The sequence below is a fragment of the Peromyscus leucopus genome, chromosome 15 (genome assembly GCF_004664715.2).
Source record: "Peromyscus leucopus breed LL Stock chromosome 15, UCI_PerLeu_2.1, whole genome shotgun sequence".
Taxonomy (NCBI): Eukaryota; Metazoa; Chordata; class Mammalia; order Rodentia; family Cricetidae; genus Peromyscus; species Peromyscus leucopus.
In genome coordinates, this window is record NC_051076.1 from 62,869,292 (window position 1) to 62,887,963 (window position 18,672).

At 45.1% G+C, this 18,672-nt stretch overlaps 2 protein-coding genes across 5 annotated transcripts in view; both read left to right on the top strand.

Annotated features, from left to right (window-relative positions):
• The window catches only part of Nckap5 (NCK associated protein 5), an 841,775-nt gene extending 827,190 nt beyond the window's left edge, over positions 1 to 14,585 (top strand). Inside the window, 1 exon segment of the mRNA XM_028874923.2 lies at positions 13,201 to 14,585. Within this exon segment, the coding sequence (XP_028730756.1) occupies positions 13,201 to 13,473 (273 nt within the window). The 3' untranslated portion in view covers positions 13,474 to 14,585.
• Positions 14,586 to 15,074: 489 nt separating this feature from the next.
• Lypd1 (LY6/PLAUR domain containing 1) overlaps positions 15,075 to 18,672 on the top strand; it is a 43,329-nt gene continuing 39,731 nt past the window's right edge. The window contains exons 1-3 of one of the 4 annotated variants that reach the window (XM_028874922.2): positions 15,210 to 16,210; positions 16,344 to 16,382; positions 17,747 to 17,884. In XM_028874922.2, the coding sequence (XP_028730755.1) occupies positions 16,150 to 16,210; positions 16,344 to 16,382; positions 17,747 to 17,884 (238 nt within the window). In that variant the 5' untranslated portion in view covers positions 15,210 to 16,149. Of the gene's footprint in view, positions 15,166 to 15,209; positions 16,383 to 16,412; positions 16,934 to 17,746; positions 17,885 to 18,672 lie in introns of those variants that run through there. The other 3 variants (XM_028874921.2, XM_037211470.1, XM_028874920.2) reach the window with 3 other exon arrangements.

Below are 18,672 nucleotides of genomic sequence, written 5' to 3' on the forward strand. Positions count from 1 at the left end.
TTACATATCTGAGAACATATCCCATTCTGGTTGGGTTTTTTTGTCAACTTGACACAAACTAGAGACACCTGAGAAGAAGGAACCTCAACTGAGAAAATGCCTCCATTATGTTGGCCTACAGATATGTCTATAAAGCCTGTGGGGATTATTTTTCATTGCTGATTGATGTGAGAGGACCCTGGCCCTGTGGTTGGTGCTACCCCTGAACAGATGATCATGGGTTATACAAGAAAGCAAGCCTTGGAGAACAAGCCAGTAAGCAGCTTTCCTCCCTGGCTCTTGCCCTGACTGCTATCAGTGATGAGCTGTAATCAGAACATGCAGACCAAATGAACCTTTTACTGCCAAAGTTTATTGGGGTCATGGCATTTATCAGAGCAAGGGAAAACAAGCTAGGAAACCATCCATCTCTTTACAAAATACCTTTTCATCAGTCCTTTTCTCTTGCCTTTACATGGCTCTGTGGCCTTTGTCTCTTTCTGGTGTCCATCCCTCCATTTCCATGAAATGTACCATTCTCTAGCAATCTCAAGCCCCTCCAGTTTCCTTTTTTTTTACAAATTCTTTTTTCCCCACTCTGGGTTCAAGAGTTCCTGCAAAGGTCATTGAAAACCATTGATCACAGTTAAAGACAGCAATAGAGTTAATTTAGTCATAAAAGCACATCTCAGCTGGAAATTACTCTTTCACCTAATAAAACCAGTTTGCCCAGGAGATGCTAAAAAATTTGCAAGACCCCAGTAATGAAACAGAGTGCCCCCAAAGTACTGAGTCACAGATCCCTGCCTGGGGTTGAATGGAGAGAAAGGTTCTGTTATAGCGGGTCGTATTAAATTTTCAGGAGAGCAAGTGAAGTCATGTGTCCAGTTGAGTTAATAGAAGGGATGCAGTGCCAGCAGAGGGTAATTATCTGTGCTGGAATCTGACCAGGTTAACGGGGTTAACACCACAACTCTTGAGGAGAGCATGGAGGGTCTCTAGTGCTCACCAAAGGTCCTGCTGTCTGTTTTTATGGTTCAGTCAGGAGGTAGCTCCACCAGGAACATGGCACAAGAGACATTATGGACATTATGGAACCGATTAACTAGTGCCTCTGAGCCAGGAGAAATTGCTGCGTTGCTACCCTTGAGATGGGCCTGCCCCCAGTAAATGTCACTTAAAATGGACATCCACATGAGAGGATGACAAAGCTCTACACAGTCTCTCTTCCCAGTGCTCAAGGTGGGGAAAAATTTTGCACCTTCAGCTACAAGTCTGTCTGTCCTGCTGTTTGAATATGAAATGGCCCTGTAGGCTCATGTGTTCGAGCCCTTGATCCCCAGCTGGGAGCACTGATTTGAAAAGGCTACTGAACCTTTGGAGACTTGCAGGAGGAAGGGGATCACTGGGAGAGGCCTTGAGGCTTTATAGCCCAGGGATGCTTCCTGTCTGCTATTGCAGAGGCAATATAGATGGAGGCTTTCTGCTCCTGCTACAATACTTGTCTTGCCATGGCAGACTGTATCCCCTCAAACCATGAGTTAAACTGTTGCTTCTTGACAGATAGTTCATCCTAGCAACAGAAAGGAGAAATAATACAAAACCAAAGCCCTGGCTTAGACGGCTCCTTCCCTTGACCTACCTGCTTCCCAATGGAAGCTCGCTTCTCTTCCACATCTGCTGAGTCACCTCGCTCCTGTGTCTACACCCAGAGAGGCTTCTCTGCCCAACCCATTTCGCCATAGCCCCTGAATTAACTTCGTCTTCTTGGCCCCAGTGTGGCCATGACGATTTGGTTCAAGTCTGCATTGAAGAGCCAGGCAGAGTGGGGTCCATATCTATCATCTCAGTACCTGGGAAGCTGAAGCAGGATAATTGCGAGTTTGAAACCACCCTGGGCTACAGAGCAAATTCAAGGCCAGCCTGACCCACATCGTGAGCTCAGAACAAAGCCCTCGTGGTGGAAGGGCACCGTGGTGACATAGTCTCCTAAGATTGGGTGTGTTCTTCCAAATGGAGAGAGCTGCTGAGGACGCCCCTTCCGCCTGTTGTGTCTGGGCTCCTCATGCACTTCTCAGCAGGGAAGGGAAGAGTGTCTCAGTTCATTAGCGATCTCAGGAAACGCAAACGCGGTGGACACTGTGAAGGTGGGTCTTTCCCAAGGTGCCTTCTGATTGGCTTAATAAAAAGCCGAATGGCCAATGGCTAGGCAGGAAGAGGTTAGACAGGACTTCTAGACAGAGAAAGAAGAAGAGATGATTCTAGGCACAGGAGAGATGCCAGAGGACACGGAGAAGAAACAGGAAGTGCAAGATGGAAGAGAGGTAAAAGGCCATGAGGCAAAACATAGATTAATAAATGGATTACTTTAAGTTCTAAGAGCTAGTGGGACAAGCCTAAGCTCTAGGCTGAGCTTTCATAATTAATAAGTCTCCATGTTGTTTTTTGTAAGCTGGTGGCCTAAAGACAAATCCGTCTATACAGAAAGGCTCTGGTAGTGCCCAGAAGGACCTCCCTTCATCTCTCTCAGGTTGGGCTAGCTATCAGAAGCACACACTCTTTTTGATTGTGTGTGATATGAGGTTTATGAGAAAGTTCACTCCCCATCTCAGAGATGCCAGCTACGATGCCTCGTTTCCCCCCACCCCTGTGTGCGTGTGTGTGTGTGTGTCTGTCTGTCTGTGGGTGTGCGTGCACACATGTATATAGAGGCCAGAGGTCAACCTCAAGTTTCTTCCTCATTTGCTCTGTCTTTATTTTTCAGCCAGGGTCTTTTACTAAGCCTGGGGCTCTATGATTGTGCCAGGCTGCCTGGCTAGTGGGCTACAGGGATCCTTCCTCCTCCTCTTCAGAGCTGGATTATGGGCAGGTGCCACCCTAGCTAGCTTTTCTCAGTAGATCTGGAGATGGAAGTCAAGTACTTGTGCTTGCCAGGGAAGCTCATTATTTCTCACCACCAATGTGAGGAGCTCACTTCTTTACAGACGGGAACCTCATTCTCCAGTTGATGCTTTCTCAGTAAGAAAGTTGATATTGGAGTCAACTGTCAGCCTTTCACTCTTCTTTTTCAAGTCCCCGAGTACTAAGATGGGGAGGAAGAATGTCAAGGTTGTTTATTGAGCCAGTAATAGATGCATACAGGACAACCAATTAATTCTCCAGCGCTTTTTAGAGTGGGGAGATTCAGAAAGAACTTTAATGTAAAGAACCAGAGTGTCAGAGGGATTACATAGCTAATTAGCACACTATCAGCAGTCATATACTAGGTTCCAGATACCTGCTCAATGTGTACTGATGCATTCTGCATTCTGCATGCCTTTTCTCCATTCCTGACTCTCTGGCAGATTAACCATGCATATTTGGACTAGTATTTAGACCTCTCTGTCTGTATTTTCCCATTTGTGTAATGGGGTTGATAATCGGACTCTCTCATGGGATCGCTTTAAGGATAAAATGAGATAATTCATGCAATAAAGTCACTCTGTACTTGACACATAGTAAAAATACTTTGTAAGTTTGGCTGTTTGCCTACCATGTGTTTTCCTGGGATGATTGGCAGTGATTCTCTATAGCAGTAGAGAACTAAGAGACTCGGAATGTTAATTAAGACCCTGTTTGCGCTAATTTGGGCCAAGGACTCTGATGCTGAGTTAGTGCTCATCTGAGGAAGGAAGCTCAATTTGAATTCCCCCAGCAGCTATGAGTAGCTTTCTGACATTTTACAGTAGGCATGAGAACCAATACCTTTAAGACAAAATCTACAATGAAAATTTATTTGAAATGATGAAATAGTAGCTTAATCATAGAATGATGATTCATTTTGCTGTTTCATAAGTTTACTGTGTATTTCTCTCTGACTGTGGGCAGGAGTTTCTAGCTATAAAACTTAATGTGCATCTCTTAGAAGTGGACATTAGCATACATAGATAGGTAGAGGTAGGTAGGTAGGTAGGATGGATGGATGGATGGATGGATGATGGATGGATGGATGGATGGATGGATGGATGGATGGGTGGATGGAGAGAGAGAGAGAGATAGGTAGACATAGATGATGGATGGAAAGATAGATAGATAGATAGATAGATAGATAGATAGATAGATAGATAGATAGATCCATTGGTAGGTATAGGTATATAGCTATAAATGTATCTCTTTTGCTGGTTTAATTCCTTGAGTTTTGGAGTCTTTCCTCAAATATCCTCACATCTACTGCAAGAGCCTGTATCTCCTCCTAATTGATCCTTCCTAACATTATCAGTGTTGCTCTAGGCAAAATTTCTTTCATGAGTATCATTGACAGTAAAAACATGTGCTATGTGTGTCTGTGTAAGACAAACAAACAAACAAAAATCAATCAATTGAACAAACAAAAAACAAGCAAACTAAATTTCCAGGTCAAATTTTACCTGAATCTTAAATCTGTGCAAACCACAGGTTCCATAAGTATCCTGTGTAAGGCACAGTCGCCTCTGGCCTCCCTTGCCATCTATGTTGATATTAGAGCCCCATGAGAAGAACCTAAAGGGGAACCTGTTTGGAAATAAAGTTCTTTCTTCCCACCTACTGTGCTGACAGGTCTGAGAGTCTGATTGGGTCATTGAGCATCTCTTTGTCACATCTCCTTCTGTGTCTCCAGCTTTACAGCAGGTCTGTCCACTACAGAATCTACTAGACTGAGAGACAGACTCTCATGACGTATATTGACTGGAAGTGGACGAGCAACCAGTGTACGGAGACAGCAGGCGCCTGTTACGTGGCATCATACTGGAATACTCGCCCACTTCTTTACTGTCTCTTAAGTCTGTTTACCCTTCAAAATAGGACCAAGAGTACCCTCTCTTATGGAGTATCCTCTGGGAATCATAACCATGAGATTATTTATGCCAAGTCAGCCATACAGTAAATTGGTTTGATTGATTACTGTTTGACAACAAGGCATTAAATTAGTTGCAGTGTGATTCTCAAGAGATTTTTGGAGCGTACCTCACAGTTCCTCACTAAGATTACCACTAAGAAGCCTGTGTTTGCACAGAAGAGAATAAAATACGCTGTGAGTGTGCAAAGATGCTCATTTCTAGCCCGAAATCATGTCCTCCTGCTCCTGCTCAGCTCTGCTCTTGTTCCCAAGTGCAACAAAAAGTCCCAACAAGAAAGTCACTCATACAGCTGTTGCCACCTATAGGAGACAAATTTAATACAATAATTTTATTTTAATTCTGGTGAAATACAACACATGTGAAGGAACGGGGCATTTTATGAAACAGACAAAATTCTCGTTGAGCACTGATCTGTGCTGGGCTCATCATTATTGTTCTTCTGTAATTCTTGTAATTCTTATTTTTATTTATATTATTTTTAAGTATGTATATAAGTGTGTGTGTGTGTGTGTGTATATGTGTATGTGTATCTGTATACATGAATACAGCTTCCAAGGAGGCCAGGAGAGGATGTCAGATCCTCAGGAACTAGAGTTATAGGCTGTTGTAAGCCACCTGACATGGGTGCTGGGGACTGAACTGTGGTCCTCTGCAAGAACAGTATTTGCTCTTAGTTGTTAACCCTTATCACCAGCCCCATAGTTTTTATTTTAGGTGTTACTCTCAAAGACACAGTTGACTGATGCTTGTTAAGTGCCTTCTCAAGGTGAAGGTTAAGAACCTGGGCTCTGCAGGCACACTGCTATACTCGAACAGTACTACAGCAGGACCTTAAGTGAGTTCCTACACCTCCTCAAACCTCCCGGCGATAAATGGAGATGCTGATGACAGATCCACATTGAAGCAATTTGGGAACCAGGCTTATTACTGAAACTCTCACTACTCCGGAAGCTGAGGGAATAGAATCAGAGCAAGTCTGAGGTCAGCCTGGGCTGTATAGTGCGTCCCAGGCCCAACTAGATTACAGTTTGAGACCTTATCTCAAATAAATAAAGAAACCAGTAGAGCTAGAAAAATGGTGCCATGGGTAAAGTGTTTGCTATGCAAGCTTGAGGATATGTTTTCGAATCCCCAGAGCCTATAAAAGCCAGACAGGGGAGAGCATGTCTGTAATGCCAGCACTCCTATGGTGAAATGGGAAGCTGAACTAGGGCAGTCCTCAGAAGCTTGTGAGCTAGCAACCTCGGTGTATGCAGCAGTGAGCAGAGAGACCTTGTCTTCAGAAAGGTAGAAGGCAAAGAGGACTGGTACCCAAGGTAGTCAGTCCTCTGACTTTATACACCTGCTGTGGCATGTATGCACCTGAACTCTCACACATACACACACATACATGCACATACATATACACACATCATGTGTACAGAAAGGATTATAAAATGCATGAATGAAAGACAAGGAAAGGTAAAAGGTAATAATTGGAAAGTGATAATCCCTTCAATGTCCTTAGTGTCTACTGCAGTTAATGTGAGCTGTCATCGCTGGGGTTACTGTGTGACAGCCACACTATTCTGTTACCATTTGCCAAGTAGATCATGAACAACTTCCTGTTTGACCACAACCACTCCTTGTATTTAAATGGAAAGCCAATGTGGCTTCAAACATTTATAGATAAATGGCATCTGACAAGATAGTACCCAGCTGACGGTCCCAATGAGAAAGTACTAATGCACCCATGCTTCCTGTTCCATAAACAAAGAGGAAAGGAAGATATGCAGGACAAAGACAAAGTTTGGGATGGCAGAGCCACAGACAGCATGAAACAAATAATGGGAAGTTACTCGGTGCCACTGTCCCAGGACTCTGTCTGTTCCCCTGAGACAAGAAGGTTGTAGATCTGGAGTGAACTCTGCAGTTAAACTGCTCGGTCAAGGAGAGTTAAAAAAAAAAAAAAAAAACTTTCCCAGTCACATCTATATGAACGTCACAGGTTTCTCGTCCCCCACCACGAGCAGCAGACCCAACAAACCACAGAGCTGCATGGATGCTACAGGGAGGGAGCAGAACTAGAACGCAGCAAAACATGCATGCTCATGCAATGCAAATAGCCCAAGCAACCAAAGCCTCTTAAGCCTCTCCATCCCTTGCATTGCTTCTGCAGGGAATTTTCAGAGAGATGCTGGAGATCATGCCAGTGCCCAGGGTGTGTGGGGCTGAGGGCTTAGCTACTGAAAGACACCTCAAGAGCCAAGCCACACTTGAACACTGCAGAAAACACCAACTAAAAACCCACAGGTGCTTAAAAAAAAAAAAAAAAAAAAGAATCAAATCAATGACCTAATCCCAGAGTCCAAATCCCATCGGAGAAACATGAAAAACCAAAAACAAGACTTCTCTAAATTACCAATCCTGTAGTGATGGATTCCAATAATCGCAAATTAGATGAAACCTAAGCAGTCAAAGGAATGTATAAGAACATCAAACAATTTCAAGGAGAACATGAAATACACTGAGTTAATTCAAAGAGAATGAAGCAGTGCAGTGAAATGAAGGTATGAACACAGGACATGAAAAAAGAATCCAGGAAAGTAACAGAAATGCTGAAAACTTCAAACTAAAATTTTGGAAATGAGAAGCTCAATTAAACTAAAAACTCTGTGGAAAGCTTTACAAACAGAAATGATCAGATGGAAGATGGGACTTGGGGACAAGGTAGACAAATTAGAAAATTTAATCAGTAGTAAAGATAATAATGTTAATAACCTCAAATTTCCAATCAAACGGTAAGAAGTAGTAGTTAGGGTTAAGACAGGATCCATGTACTTGTTACCTTCAATAAACACACCTCACTGGCAAATATCAATACAGACTTAGAGTAAGACAATAGAAAAGGGCATTCTAAGTGATGAAACTAGGAAAAAGCAGGTGTAGACACATTGGTATCTGACTAATTGCTGAATTAGCAGAGATTAAGAATATCACTTCACAGTGGTTAAAAATATAATTCATCAAGAGAATAAAATAATTTTAATCATATACATACCAAACATTGGCATGCCCAATTCATAAAACAAACACTGTTAAATATAAATGATAGATCGAGGGGCTAGAGAGATGACTCAGTGGTTAAGGGTCCTTGCTGCTGAGTTCAGTTACCAGCACCCACATTTAGTGTCTCACAACTGTCTGTAACTTCAGCTCCAGGGGATCAGACACCTTCTTCTGGCCTCCCTGGGTACCTGCACACACATGCACACACATAACAAAATTAAAAATGAAATGTATCTTAAGTAATAAGTAAATGCTACTGACCTCAACATGCAGTACTAAGTAAGGAAAAACTTAAACTTCCCTCTAAAATCTGGACTAAGACAAAGGTGCCCACTCTCTCTACGCATATTCAACACAATGCTTGAAGCCTTTAGCTAGAGCAGTAAGACAAAAAAAAAGGAAATAAAAGGACATGAATGGAAAAGAAGCTGTAAGATTGTTCCTATTTGCAGATGATATGATCCTCCTATCCATGAGACCCCACAGATCCCACCAGAAATAAGACTGGAGGACAGGACAGAAATCGTGGGAGATGGGGGGAAAGGGAGGTCTGGGGTGGTCAAAGGGAAAGGTACGCCTTCGTGAAAATGTCTCCATGCAAACCCATTACTATGTGCCATGAATGTGGACCAATAAAACATAGACCAAAAAATAGACGTGTAGAAGAGGACACACAGCATGACGCCTGATCCACAGCAGATACTGCCGGCTGGTGTGCAGGTGGAGTTTTTATTTGTTTTTTGCCACTCTTTTTTTCCTTATTAGCAAGTGATTAAAAAGCATAGAATTTTTAATTAATGCAAGCAGTCCCTAGATTTCTCACCTTCTAAATAAAAAACTCTGGACCACGTTTCTAATGTTAGACACAGCCCATGTTCCTGAACACTGTCTTCACCACTTCCTGGGGCTCCCATTGTGAGGCCAGGTGAAGAGTGGCCCTTCTTGTCGCTTGCACCAGTGGTGTGGAGCTAACAGTGTGAACTCACATTTCATCCACTTCACAATGAGAAGGCATGTTTTCCTTCTCTCCATAACCAGTATGACCAGTATGACCAGAGTCAGACAGATAGATGGTAGACACACAATTTAGGTAGATTCTAGAGATAGATCGACATATACATACATACATACATACATACATACATACATACATACATAGCTTGTTTCTTCTTTCCATTCTTATATTTTATTTTTGGTTGTGAGCCTAGCCTTTAACAGCTGAGCCATCTCTACAGCTCCCACTCTTTTATTTTAAAAGCTTTCATACTTGTATTGTCTTAGTCAGGATTCTTGTTGCTGTGATAAAACACCACGACCAAATCGAGTTGGGGAGAAAAGGGTTTATTCAGCTTACACTTCCATATTGTTGTTCTTCGTTGGAGGAAGTCAGGCAAGAACTCACACAGGGCAGGAACCTAGAAGCAGGAGCTGATGCAGAGGCCATGGAGAGGTGCTACTTACTGGCTTGTTCCTTATGGCTTGCTCAGCCTGCTTTCTTATAGAACCCAGGACCATCTGCCCAGGAATGGCACCACTGACAATGGTCTGGGCCCTCCCCCATTAGTTACTAATTAAGAAAATGTCTTACAGGCTTGACTACAGCCTGATCTTACAGAGGCATTTTCTCCATTGAGGCTCCTTGCTCTCTGATGACACCAGCTTGTGTCAAATTGACATAAAACCAGCCAGCACATGTCTATATTGCATATTGAGCATGGGTCAGAATCGTACTCTGAGCTTCTTTAAAACAAGTGGCAGGGCCCCAGATTCCCGATGTAGCAGGTCTGGGTGAACACCATGGGACTGCATTTCCAACAAGTTCCTTGATGTTCCAATGGCTGCTGCTAGTCTAGAGAGTAAACTCTGAGAACCACTGTCATGGACTGATAATCGTGTGTTTGTGTGTGTGTGTGTGTGTGTGTGTGTGTGTGTGTGTGTGTATTATGTGTGATGTGTGTGTATGATGTGGTGTGTGTGTGTGTGTGTGTGAGATGTGGTGTTTGTGTATGTGTTTATGGCATGTGTGTGGTATGTGTGGTGTGTGTGTGTGTGTGTGATGTGTGTGTGTGGTGTGTAGTGTGTGGTGTGGTGTGTGTGTTATGTGTGGTGTGTGTACGTGTGTGTGGTATGTGTGATGTGTTTGTGTGTATGTGGTGTGGTGTGTGCGTGTGATGTGTTTGTGGTGTATGTGTAGTCTATGTGTGATGTGGTGTTTGTGTGTGTGTGTGTGTGTGGTGTGTGTGTGTATGATGTGTGTGTGTGGTATGTAGTGTGTATGTGTGGTGTGTGTTATGTGAGGTGTGTGTATGTGTGTGTGTGTGATGTGAGGTATGTGTGTGTATGTGTGATGTGTATGTGTGGTATGTAGTGTGTATGTGTGGTGTATGTGTGTGTGTGTGTGTGTGTGTATGTGTGTGTGTTGCCCTAATGAGTTTCCTTAGGGCTGTTCACAGACACAGGAGGGATCATGTGTTTACAGCAGTACTTCCCAGCAACTGTACCACTGAAGAAAAAAAGTGCATGAAGCAGCTGCTGTGTGGTGAGAAGCTGTAAGCGGCTGTGTTCTAGATTTTCCTCAGTGCTTAAACAAGGTCCACCTGTCACCATTCACACCTGAAGGAGGATGTTGGTGGCACAGCCAGGCTCTAGCTGACACACTCAGGTTGTCCCCCTCCAGGGCCTCTAATTAACCCACTTCACCATGTGGCCTTACATCCAAACTTTCCATCTGCCTTAGAGTAGCTTTCTGAGAAGTTTTTGTTGAGTGAATCTGACCATATAGACCAGGCACAGGTGAGAAAAATGCTTGTGTTTCTTGAAAAGGAGTAACAAACACATCCAGGTGATGAGAGACTGTACTGAAGACTCTTTATTCACCTAAATATAAATACATACTCATATTTTGTGATAGACATAAACATTTACTCTCTCCAGGCCATTTCCCACTCACCACCCATTGTTAACATTGTGCCATGTAATTTAGGGGGGCAGGGACCAAAGGCCTAAAACTTGGCAGAACATTAAAAAACACTTGCTTGAGTTCTTCCTGATGATGGAATCATCATCTATGCACAGCTAGGAATCTGTGGACCAGCCCCTCACCATGGTTTCCAGGCAACCATTTAAGATTGAAAAGCAGGTCTACAAGTAATACTTCAGCACATTGAGTAATTAAATGAGCACTAATTCAAGGCATACATCCAGATCTTCCTATGAAATGACCCCACTCTCCAGTGGGGAACAGAGAAACCCCAGCACTGGCCCTTGGAACATTAAAGTCATCCACTTCCATATCTCTTTTCCTTTCTGTTGGGTACTTGGCATTTAAGAACCTCCAGGTCTTGACTGTCTGTCTGTCTCCATCAGTTTCCTCATGGCCTTTCTAAGTCCAGTATAATCGTATATATGGGGCATGGTGTGGGTAGTAGAAGAAACTGCATATATTCAAAATGGTTTGACAGGTCATTGAAATGAAAGATTGGGTAACAAAATTTAAAAAACAAGCATGATGATATTGTTGTCCTTTTTTTTTAACATAAGGGGATAGGTCCAACCAACAGAAAGCATAAAAACCCCACACTCAGCCAACCTGACATCAGATGTCACTCTCTGCCCTGCAGGGAAGCTGCAGCCAAGTGACCATCAGGATGAGCCTTGTTTCTGATCTTGTATTCCTAGAAAAGTGAGTTTTGTTAGCAGTATTGTGTGTTTCCAAATAGCTATAGAAAAGGGTTTTGACTTCTTGCAACAGTGACTAAAGTTTGAGTTAATGGACATACTAAATATGGCACACGCACGTGTGTATGTGTGTGTGTCTGTGTGTGTGTTTGTCTGTGTGTGTGTTCCTGTGTATACAGGTACACATTTTGTTCATACATGTAGAGGCCAGAAGACAACCTAAAGAGTCATTCCTCTAACACCGTCCATGTAGTTTGTTTTGCTTTGTTTTGGGGATGTGTTTTTTCTCTAAAGATGGGTTCTCACTAGCTTAGGACTCACCAAATAGGCTGGGTTGGCTGGCTATGGAGCTCAGAGAACGTCCTTTCTCTGCTTCCACAGCACTTGGATGGCTAGTGTGGGCCACCACACCCGTTTCTTTTAGATTGGTCCTTATTCTTGCAAGGAAGTAATACACTGAGTGAGCCATCTCCCCAGCCCAAGAGACCATTATTGGACTATTACACATCCTATACGAGAATTAAATCTACACTGTGTGCTGTATATAAGTAAGACTGTTATGTATCAACTAAAATGAAATACAACTTGTAAAGTAACACATGGGCCAGAAAGCGAAATGAAATGTTTACCTTGCAGGTTTGTGAGAGGCTAATCGAATCTATTAAGTGTCTTTGTCCTAGTGGAGGCTGAACAGGCAGTAGATCTTGCTATCATATTTGTTGCTGCTTTTCCCCGGGTAAGGTGGGATTCTTGCCTCAAAGAAGAAAAGTTGATGGGAAATGCTTTAGAGACGTAACCACTCTCCTCTCCTCTTTGCCTCTGGCGTCCCTGCCTCCCTGTGTTCTCACCCCAGCCTGAATAAGCTACTTGAGCAACTGAACACACTCATGCTTACAGAGCACCTACAATGATTGTCTAGTATAACTGCAGTATTTTATGGAGTCTTGGGGGGTATTAAGAACATGCCATAAATACCTGGGGAAAAAATTGGTATGGCTGGAGTCTTCTGGAAGGGAAGGGTTACTAAACTGCAGACCCGTTATTTGGTTTTTATGCCTCTAGCCCTTCTGGAATATGCAGTCAATGACTTGGAGCTCTCCTTCAAATATCTTAGGTGCCTAAAAGGGACAAAATTCAAACATGACAATATTCTTAACAAGCTTAATATGTACTTAAATTTTATGGCAATCTAAGGGATTTTATGCCTTTTCTCCCTGAATAACTATAACTTCTGGCTAAAACTCAATCCATCTCCCTTTCAGAAAAAGTGCAAGGAATTTTATTAAGAAAACAGAGGGCTTTGAACCTTTGATAAAGAAAAATATGACACTTTACCTGAGCAAATTTCAAATGGATCCATTTAAAATGAATTAAGTGGCACTTAACTGGTTTGCAAATTGAGATCTATTTATCTCAGTAAAATGATTAAAGTCTTGATTTATCCCTAAAATTAGCTTTATTATTGCATTTAATTACACTGAAAGATTGTTAAGGACTTGTAGGTTCCCTCTGTCCCTTTAAACTGTACTTTATTCCGACAATAATTGAATATCAGATAGGATAAATTGATTTTTTCCAAAGAATTATGTTTCTAATATTTTCCTCCTTTTTATTGCAGGAGCTGAAACAAGTTGAAGAAACAAAAGAAGATCCTGAGAATAGATTATCTGAAATTTCCCTGGAGTCGTTCAATAAATTTAACAGCAATACTGTGATTTTATTAGGAACAGAGAAGTCTCCAAGCACGGTTAAAGGACAAGAGGAAGGCCGGAAGACGGACGCGCCATCGAGTGACTCGGCCAAGCCTGGGGTGGACAACGTGGAGTCTCTCAGTGACTCTCTGTATGACAGCTTCTCCTCTTGTGCAAGCCAAGGTTCCCATGATGCCTAGGGGCACCCCTCAGCGAGACCTGAGCACAGAGCTGGGCATGCAGGGAGTACTGAGTCCAGAGAAGCTGAAGGCAGCCCGCACACACGAGTTGACTCCCCTAGTGGACTGATAAAGATCGCCGCCGCGACTTCCTGTGTTTCATGAGGATTAAAAGCAAAATATGATAGAGAGTTCTCAATGTTTGCACTTTTTTTTTTGAGTATTTGTATAAAAGCTGTAAATTTTGGGGGAAGAGAAATTATATTTCTAGGGGGAGAAAGATAGCAATAAAAAGAGTTGGCGCCATGCTCTTGAAATGATGTATTAAGTTTTAGAAGTTGATAATATATTTTTGAAAAAAAAAAAAAAAACTCTACCTAAGGATTTTGTGAAGTTAATCATCCTGGTCCTCAAATCATTCGTGTGTACACTGTCAGTCTGAACCTGGGGCCTGCAGAAGAGTTAGAGGGTTGAGGTGATCGCTGTCTCTCAGAGTCTCATTTTGATTGAATTTTGAATGGTGGTCCAGTTTCCAGATTGCCACTAGGAAGACTGACGTTGTAATGCCATCTATCAGTAGTGCTTCTGCTGTGTGCAGACGGGAGCAAGTCTTAGCAGGCTTCCCCTCCAGCATCTCCCATCGTCTCCATTGTATTTCTCTACAATTCTGAGTGTTTGTTGACTTTTTTTTTTTTATCTCCCTGCTTTTTTAAATTAAAATCTGGGTACTCTATTTGCCATATCCACTTTATAGAAATAAATGAATGGTTGGTGCTATGAAAATTTCTTACTTTTTAATATCCTTTTTTCTATTAAAGACTGTTTATATGTGAGGATAAATTCTATTTTAAAGGTTACGTGTATTTTTTCTAGACGTGAACTATTTATAATTCCTTCTGTACAGAAGCCTGCAGACTGGGCAGAGTAGAGCTGTGTTTAGGACTTGTGCGGTTGCCTTAGCACACCTGTATCTTTATAGAGTATTGTATGACCAGTGTTATTTTATTTGTGCAATTTGTTGTATTTGGATTTTGTTATCCTAAATTCAAGTTGTGTAAAGCATCTTTGTCTTTCAGACTTTAAAAATCCTTTTGTTTCATTTCATTTCGGAATAAAAGTCCTATCACACCCTCTAAGAGCAGAACAGAACTTTATTCAAGGAGCGATTGGTCCCGTGATTATCTTAATCCTGTTCCGAGCTTGCTCTGTGAATAGGTTTCCCTGAAGGAATAAATAAGCCAGCCCTTTTGCTCCTGTAACAGTAATTCGAACAATTGTTAAGATCCACACTGCAGACAAGCAAGTAATGGTCAAAGCATCCCCGTCTCCCCAAGGAGTTAACCAGCTAGAAATGAAAGGAAGGGGGTGGGGGAGAATGAGCCCGAGGCGGCTGTGGACCGATCTCTGCAGAGGAATTACAAGAAAGTCATTTATGCCCCTTGCAGACCTGCTCTGCTGGCAGGGTGGGGAAATAAATGACCATAGCCCAGCCTGAGAGCACTTCCCCTCGGGAGGCACCGCAGGAGAGAGGTGAAGCTTAGCCACGGGGGTTCCACTGAGGCTCCCAAATCCGGGGTGGTGGGGGTAAAAATGCGCGGGGTTGGGGGCGGGGGCACCAAGAGCTTCGGTTGCCAGCTCTTTGCACAGCACAGCCTTCTGCAAAGCTCCACCAGGAAGGAAAAATAGCACCGTGGTGTCCCGGGAATATGCAAGGTGGGTCGCTTGGCATTGTCAGAAAGAGGGGTGGGGGTTGGTGGCGTAGGAGGGAGGCAACTGATGACCAAGTCCTGGGCGTGCAGAGCCCTGTAAGGAGTGTATACTCATAGCCGGTGGCTTGGGGGAGCTGGCAGCCCCATTCGCTTTTCAGTGAAAGAAAGCACAGATCCTGGTGTCCACTCTCCAGGATGGCTAGGTGATCAGGGCTGTCTCGCTGCATCCTCCAGCGGTGAGTGGATGGTCTGGCCGAGGGAGCCACCTGCGGTGGGGTCACCATCGTACTCGCAGGCATTCTGCCAGAAGATCGGGGTGACCTGTGTTGTGGGTTTCTCCCAGGAAGAGGCGCGGCTGCACCGGACACCCCAGGGAACTAGCGACCGTGCAACTTTTCCAGGTGCACGGAAATACCCTTTCACCTTATCCCAGACAGTCACCCAGAGGGTGGCGGGTGATAGAAGACCCCAGGCTGCGTGGGGCGAGACCCAATTGCAGGGGTACTAGTTAGCACCGGGAGGGAACAGAGCACCTGGAAGGGAAGGGTATCCCAGTGTGCTGAGACCCAGCCCAGCACTCGGATCTCCGAGTTCTCCCAGGACAGGTCCTGGCCTGGCGGCACCTGCTGCGCCCTAGTCACCTCTGTATTCCTAACCTCTCTAAATGACTACTCCCGAGCCCTGCAGGCTGTCTTTTCCAAGGAACTGGAGGAGGTAGGCTAAAGGGGTAGCAGAAGGGGGTGGGGACAGTAGAGAGACAGTCCCAGCCTTCCCCGCCCTCCACCCCCACCACAACTCAGCAGCCGTCACGTGGTACCCGGAGTGGGAGGGGTGGGGGCAGAAGAGGCGAGACTTTTTTGGGTGCTCCGGATCGCCAGTAGTTCTTCAAGCCTCAGCAGCCAACTCCTCCGGAGGCGCAGCGCTCCGCCCCAGGGAGCGCGAACCCGAGGAGCCTGGGACCAGCCTCTGGGAGTCCCGGGCGCGGGCGATGCGGGCGCCGCGGGCGACACCTGCGGCTCCTCTCGGTGGCAGCCGTCGCCTGGGCGGCAGCAGCGCAAACCTCGGCAGCTACAGTCGCTGCGGCCCGGACAGCCTCCGCTGCTGTCGCCTCCGCTGCGGTCTCGGTCTCTGATGCTCCTGCCCGCTCCCGGCCCTGCCGATCCGGGAGGATGTGGGTTCTCGGCATCGCAGCAACTTTTTGCGGATTGTTCTGGCTTCCAGGTAAGAAGATGGAGAGGCCAGCAGCCTGGCCAGGCACGCTCATGCCATCTCTCCGCGCGCGTCCGTGCTCTAATCCCCCAGTGCGCCCATCTGGGGTCCGCGCTGCGCTGGGGCTACCCAGCGGGAGTTTGGTGCTGGAAACTGAGACCCAGAGGCGCCAGACTGGGACTCTCTCCAAGTCCCGCGCTGCAGGAGAGCGGCAGATTGGCACGACTCTTAGCTGCAGCTGCTTGGGGTACACAGTCGGAGATGCAGAGCTGGGAGTGGGGAGGGTCCTTGAGCCAGGCAAGAGGGGAAAGGGGGAGACAAACCTCCAACCTACTCAAGTTACCAAGTGTTTGTGGCCACCTAGGAGAGCGACGACGCGGACAGGTGAGCGGCACACCGGACAACCTACAGCTAGGGGCGGGGGACGGCCCTCCCAGGCTGAGTTATCTGTGCTCTGCTTATGTACGATCCATGGGGTGCTAGGAAGGGGACACATTGTGAGCGCTGGACATGGAGTCCAAAGAGAAGCTCCCAGATCGGAGGAGAGCAACCAGGAAGATATGGTAAGGCTGGACCTAGTCCCTGATAATGGACTCTAAGCTATTAGAGTTTGTTTTGGGTTTTTCCCCCCAACAGCCATGTTTTTTGTTTTTTGTTTTTAGGGGGGGATGGAGAAGCCAGGTCTAAAGGGACTGTAGTGTAGCGGTCCCGGGGAGAGCGAACACACACACACACACACACACACACACACCACGTGCACACACCATATACTCGCCCACCCTCAGCAGCTGCTCCCCTCACTGATCACAAGAAGAGACTCAGAACCAGCCGGAGGACTTGAGGCTCATGGACACTTGGCATGCAGCGCCTCCTTTCAGGTTGCAGGGTGGTCGCTAGGAAGCCTCGGAGCCCCAGCCTATGAATGCTGACTTCCAAGATTAAATAAATAAAAACCGAAAAGGCGTTAGCGAATGCAATTATGAATGGTGCCAAAATAGTAATTAACCAATTTGTAACCAATTAGCAATTAGGCTCAGACAGGAGCTGAAGCTTGTATCCAGCTATTTTGACCTGGGGTTTGACCTCTCACCCTTCCCTTTGCAACAACTTGAAGAAAGGCATGAGGGGTGTTACAGGAGCTGTTTGTGTCTAGAGAAGGAATTTAGGGTCTCCGGCAGGGCTTTATCCTGCTAGGAACCGGTGCCGCCGCCCCCTGCCGGCGTCAGGCGCTGCCAGCCCTACTGAAGATCCGGAGGCAGAGGCCAAAAGCCCTTGCTGTCTGGGGCTGTACATGGTGATACAGCCCAGTCAGGGTGTGCTCTGGGTAAGCCGGATCTTAACTGGTGCTTCTGAACCCCACCTCATCTGTCCCCCAGGGTTGGCGCTGCAAATTCAGTGCTACCAGTGTGAAGAATTCCAGCTGAACAACGACTGCTCATCCCCTGAGTTCATCGTAAATTGCACTGTGAACGTTCAAGACATGTGTCAGAAAGAAGTGATGGAGCAAAGTGCGGGTAAGCTGGGCAGCTCTTCCCCCTCCAACCGCCATCTAGGGCTGGGGATAGAGGGTGTTAAATTATACAGGAAAAGACGGTGACTGATTCAACATGCGTGCGTGCATGCGCGTGCTCGCGTGCACGTGTGTGTGACACACACACACACACACACACACACACACACACACACTGGTTAGCAGATTTACTTTTTACAGTTCTGGGAAAACGAAGAGTTGGAAGTTACTTTAACCTCATTAGAGTTAATTACCAGGGCTTCTCCCCAAGGGGCTCCGGAGGAGAAGTCATTGTAAATCGGTAGCTTTCTTTCTTCTTTCTTTTTTCTTTTTCTTTTTCTTTTTGTTTTTTTAGTTTACTTCTTTCACCTTCCTGGACTAAAAAAGCTGATCAGGGTGGTGGAAAAAAATATATGGATAACTGGTCCCAGCTCCAGCAGCTAGACAGTAGCCTGTGAACGATGTCAGCCTGAAATATGAAGCTACTTCAAGTTCCCAGAGGTCAGAACTTGAAAAATGTGTTTTGTCAGAGCGCCGCACCATATTTCTTTGAAGAACACTATAGGATCTTTATTTAATTTTAGAACTAATGCATCAAATTCCAGGCACAAATTGCCAAGATCTTTCACGGGGAGGGTTATCCCCCACCCCACTCCCACCCCCACCCCCACTCCCAGAAGCTTAGCTATTGGCTATTTGAGCAAAGAGCCTAGATGTTATGCAGCGGAAGAAGGGAGTTAGATAGAACAGACTTCACTCTAGCTCATAAGTCTGCTGAGAGGTGGAAACCCA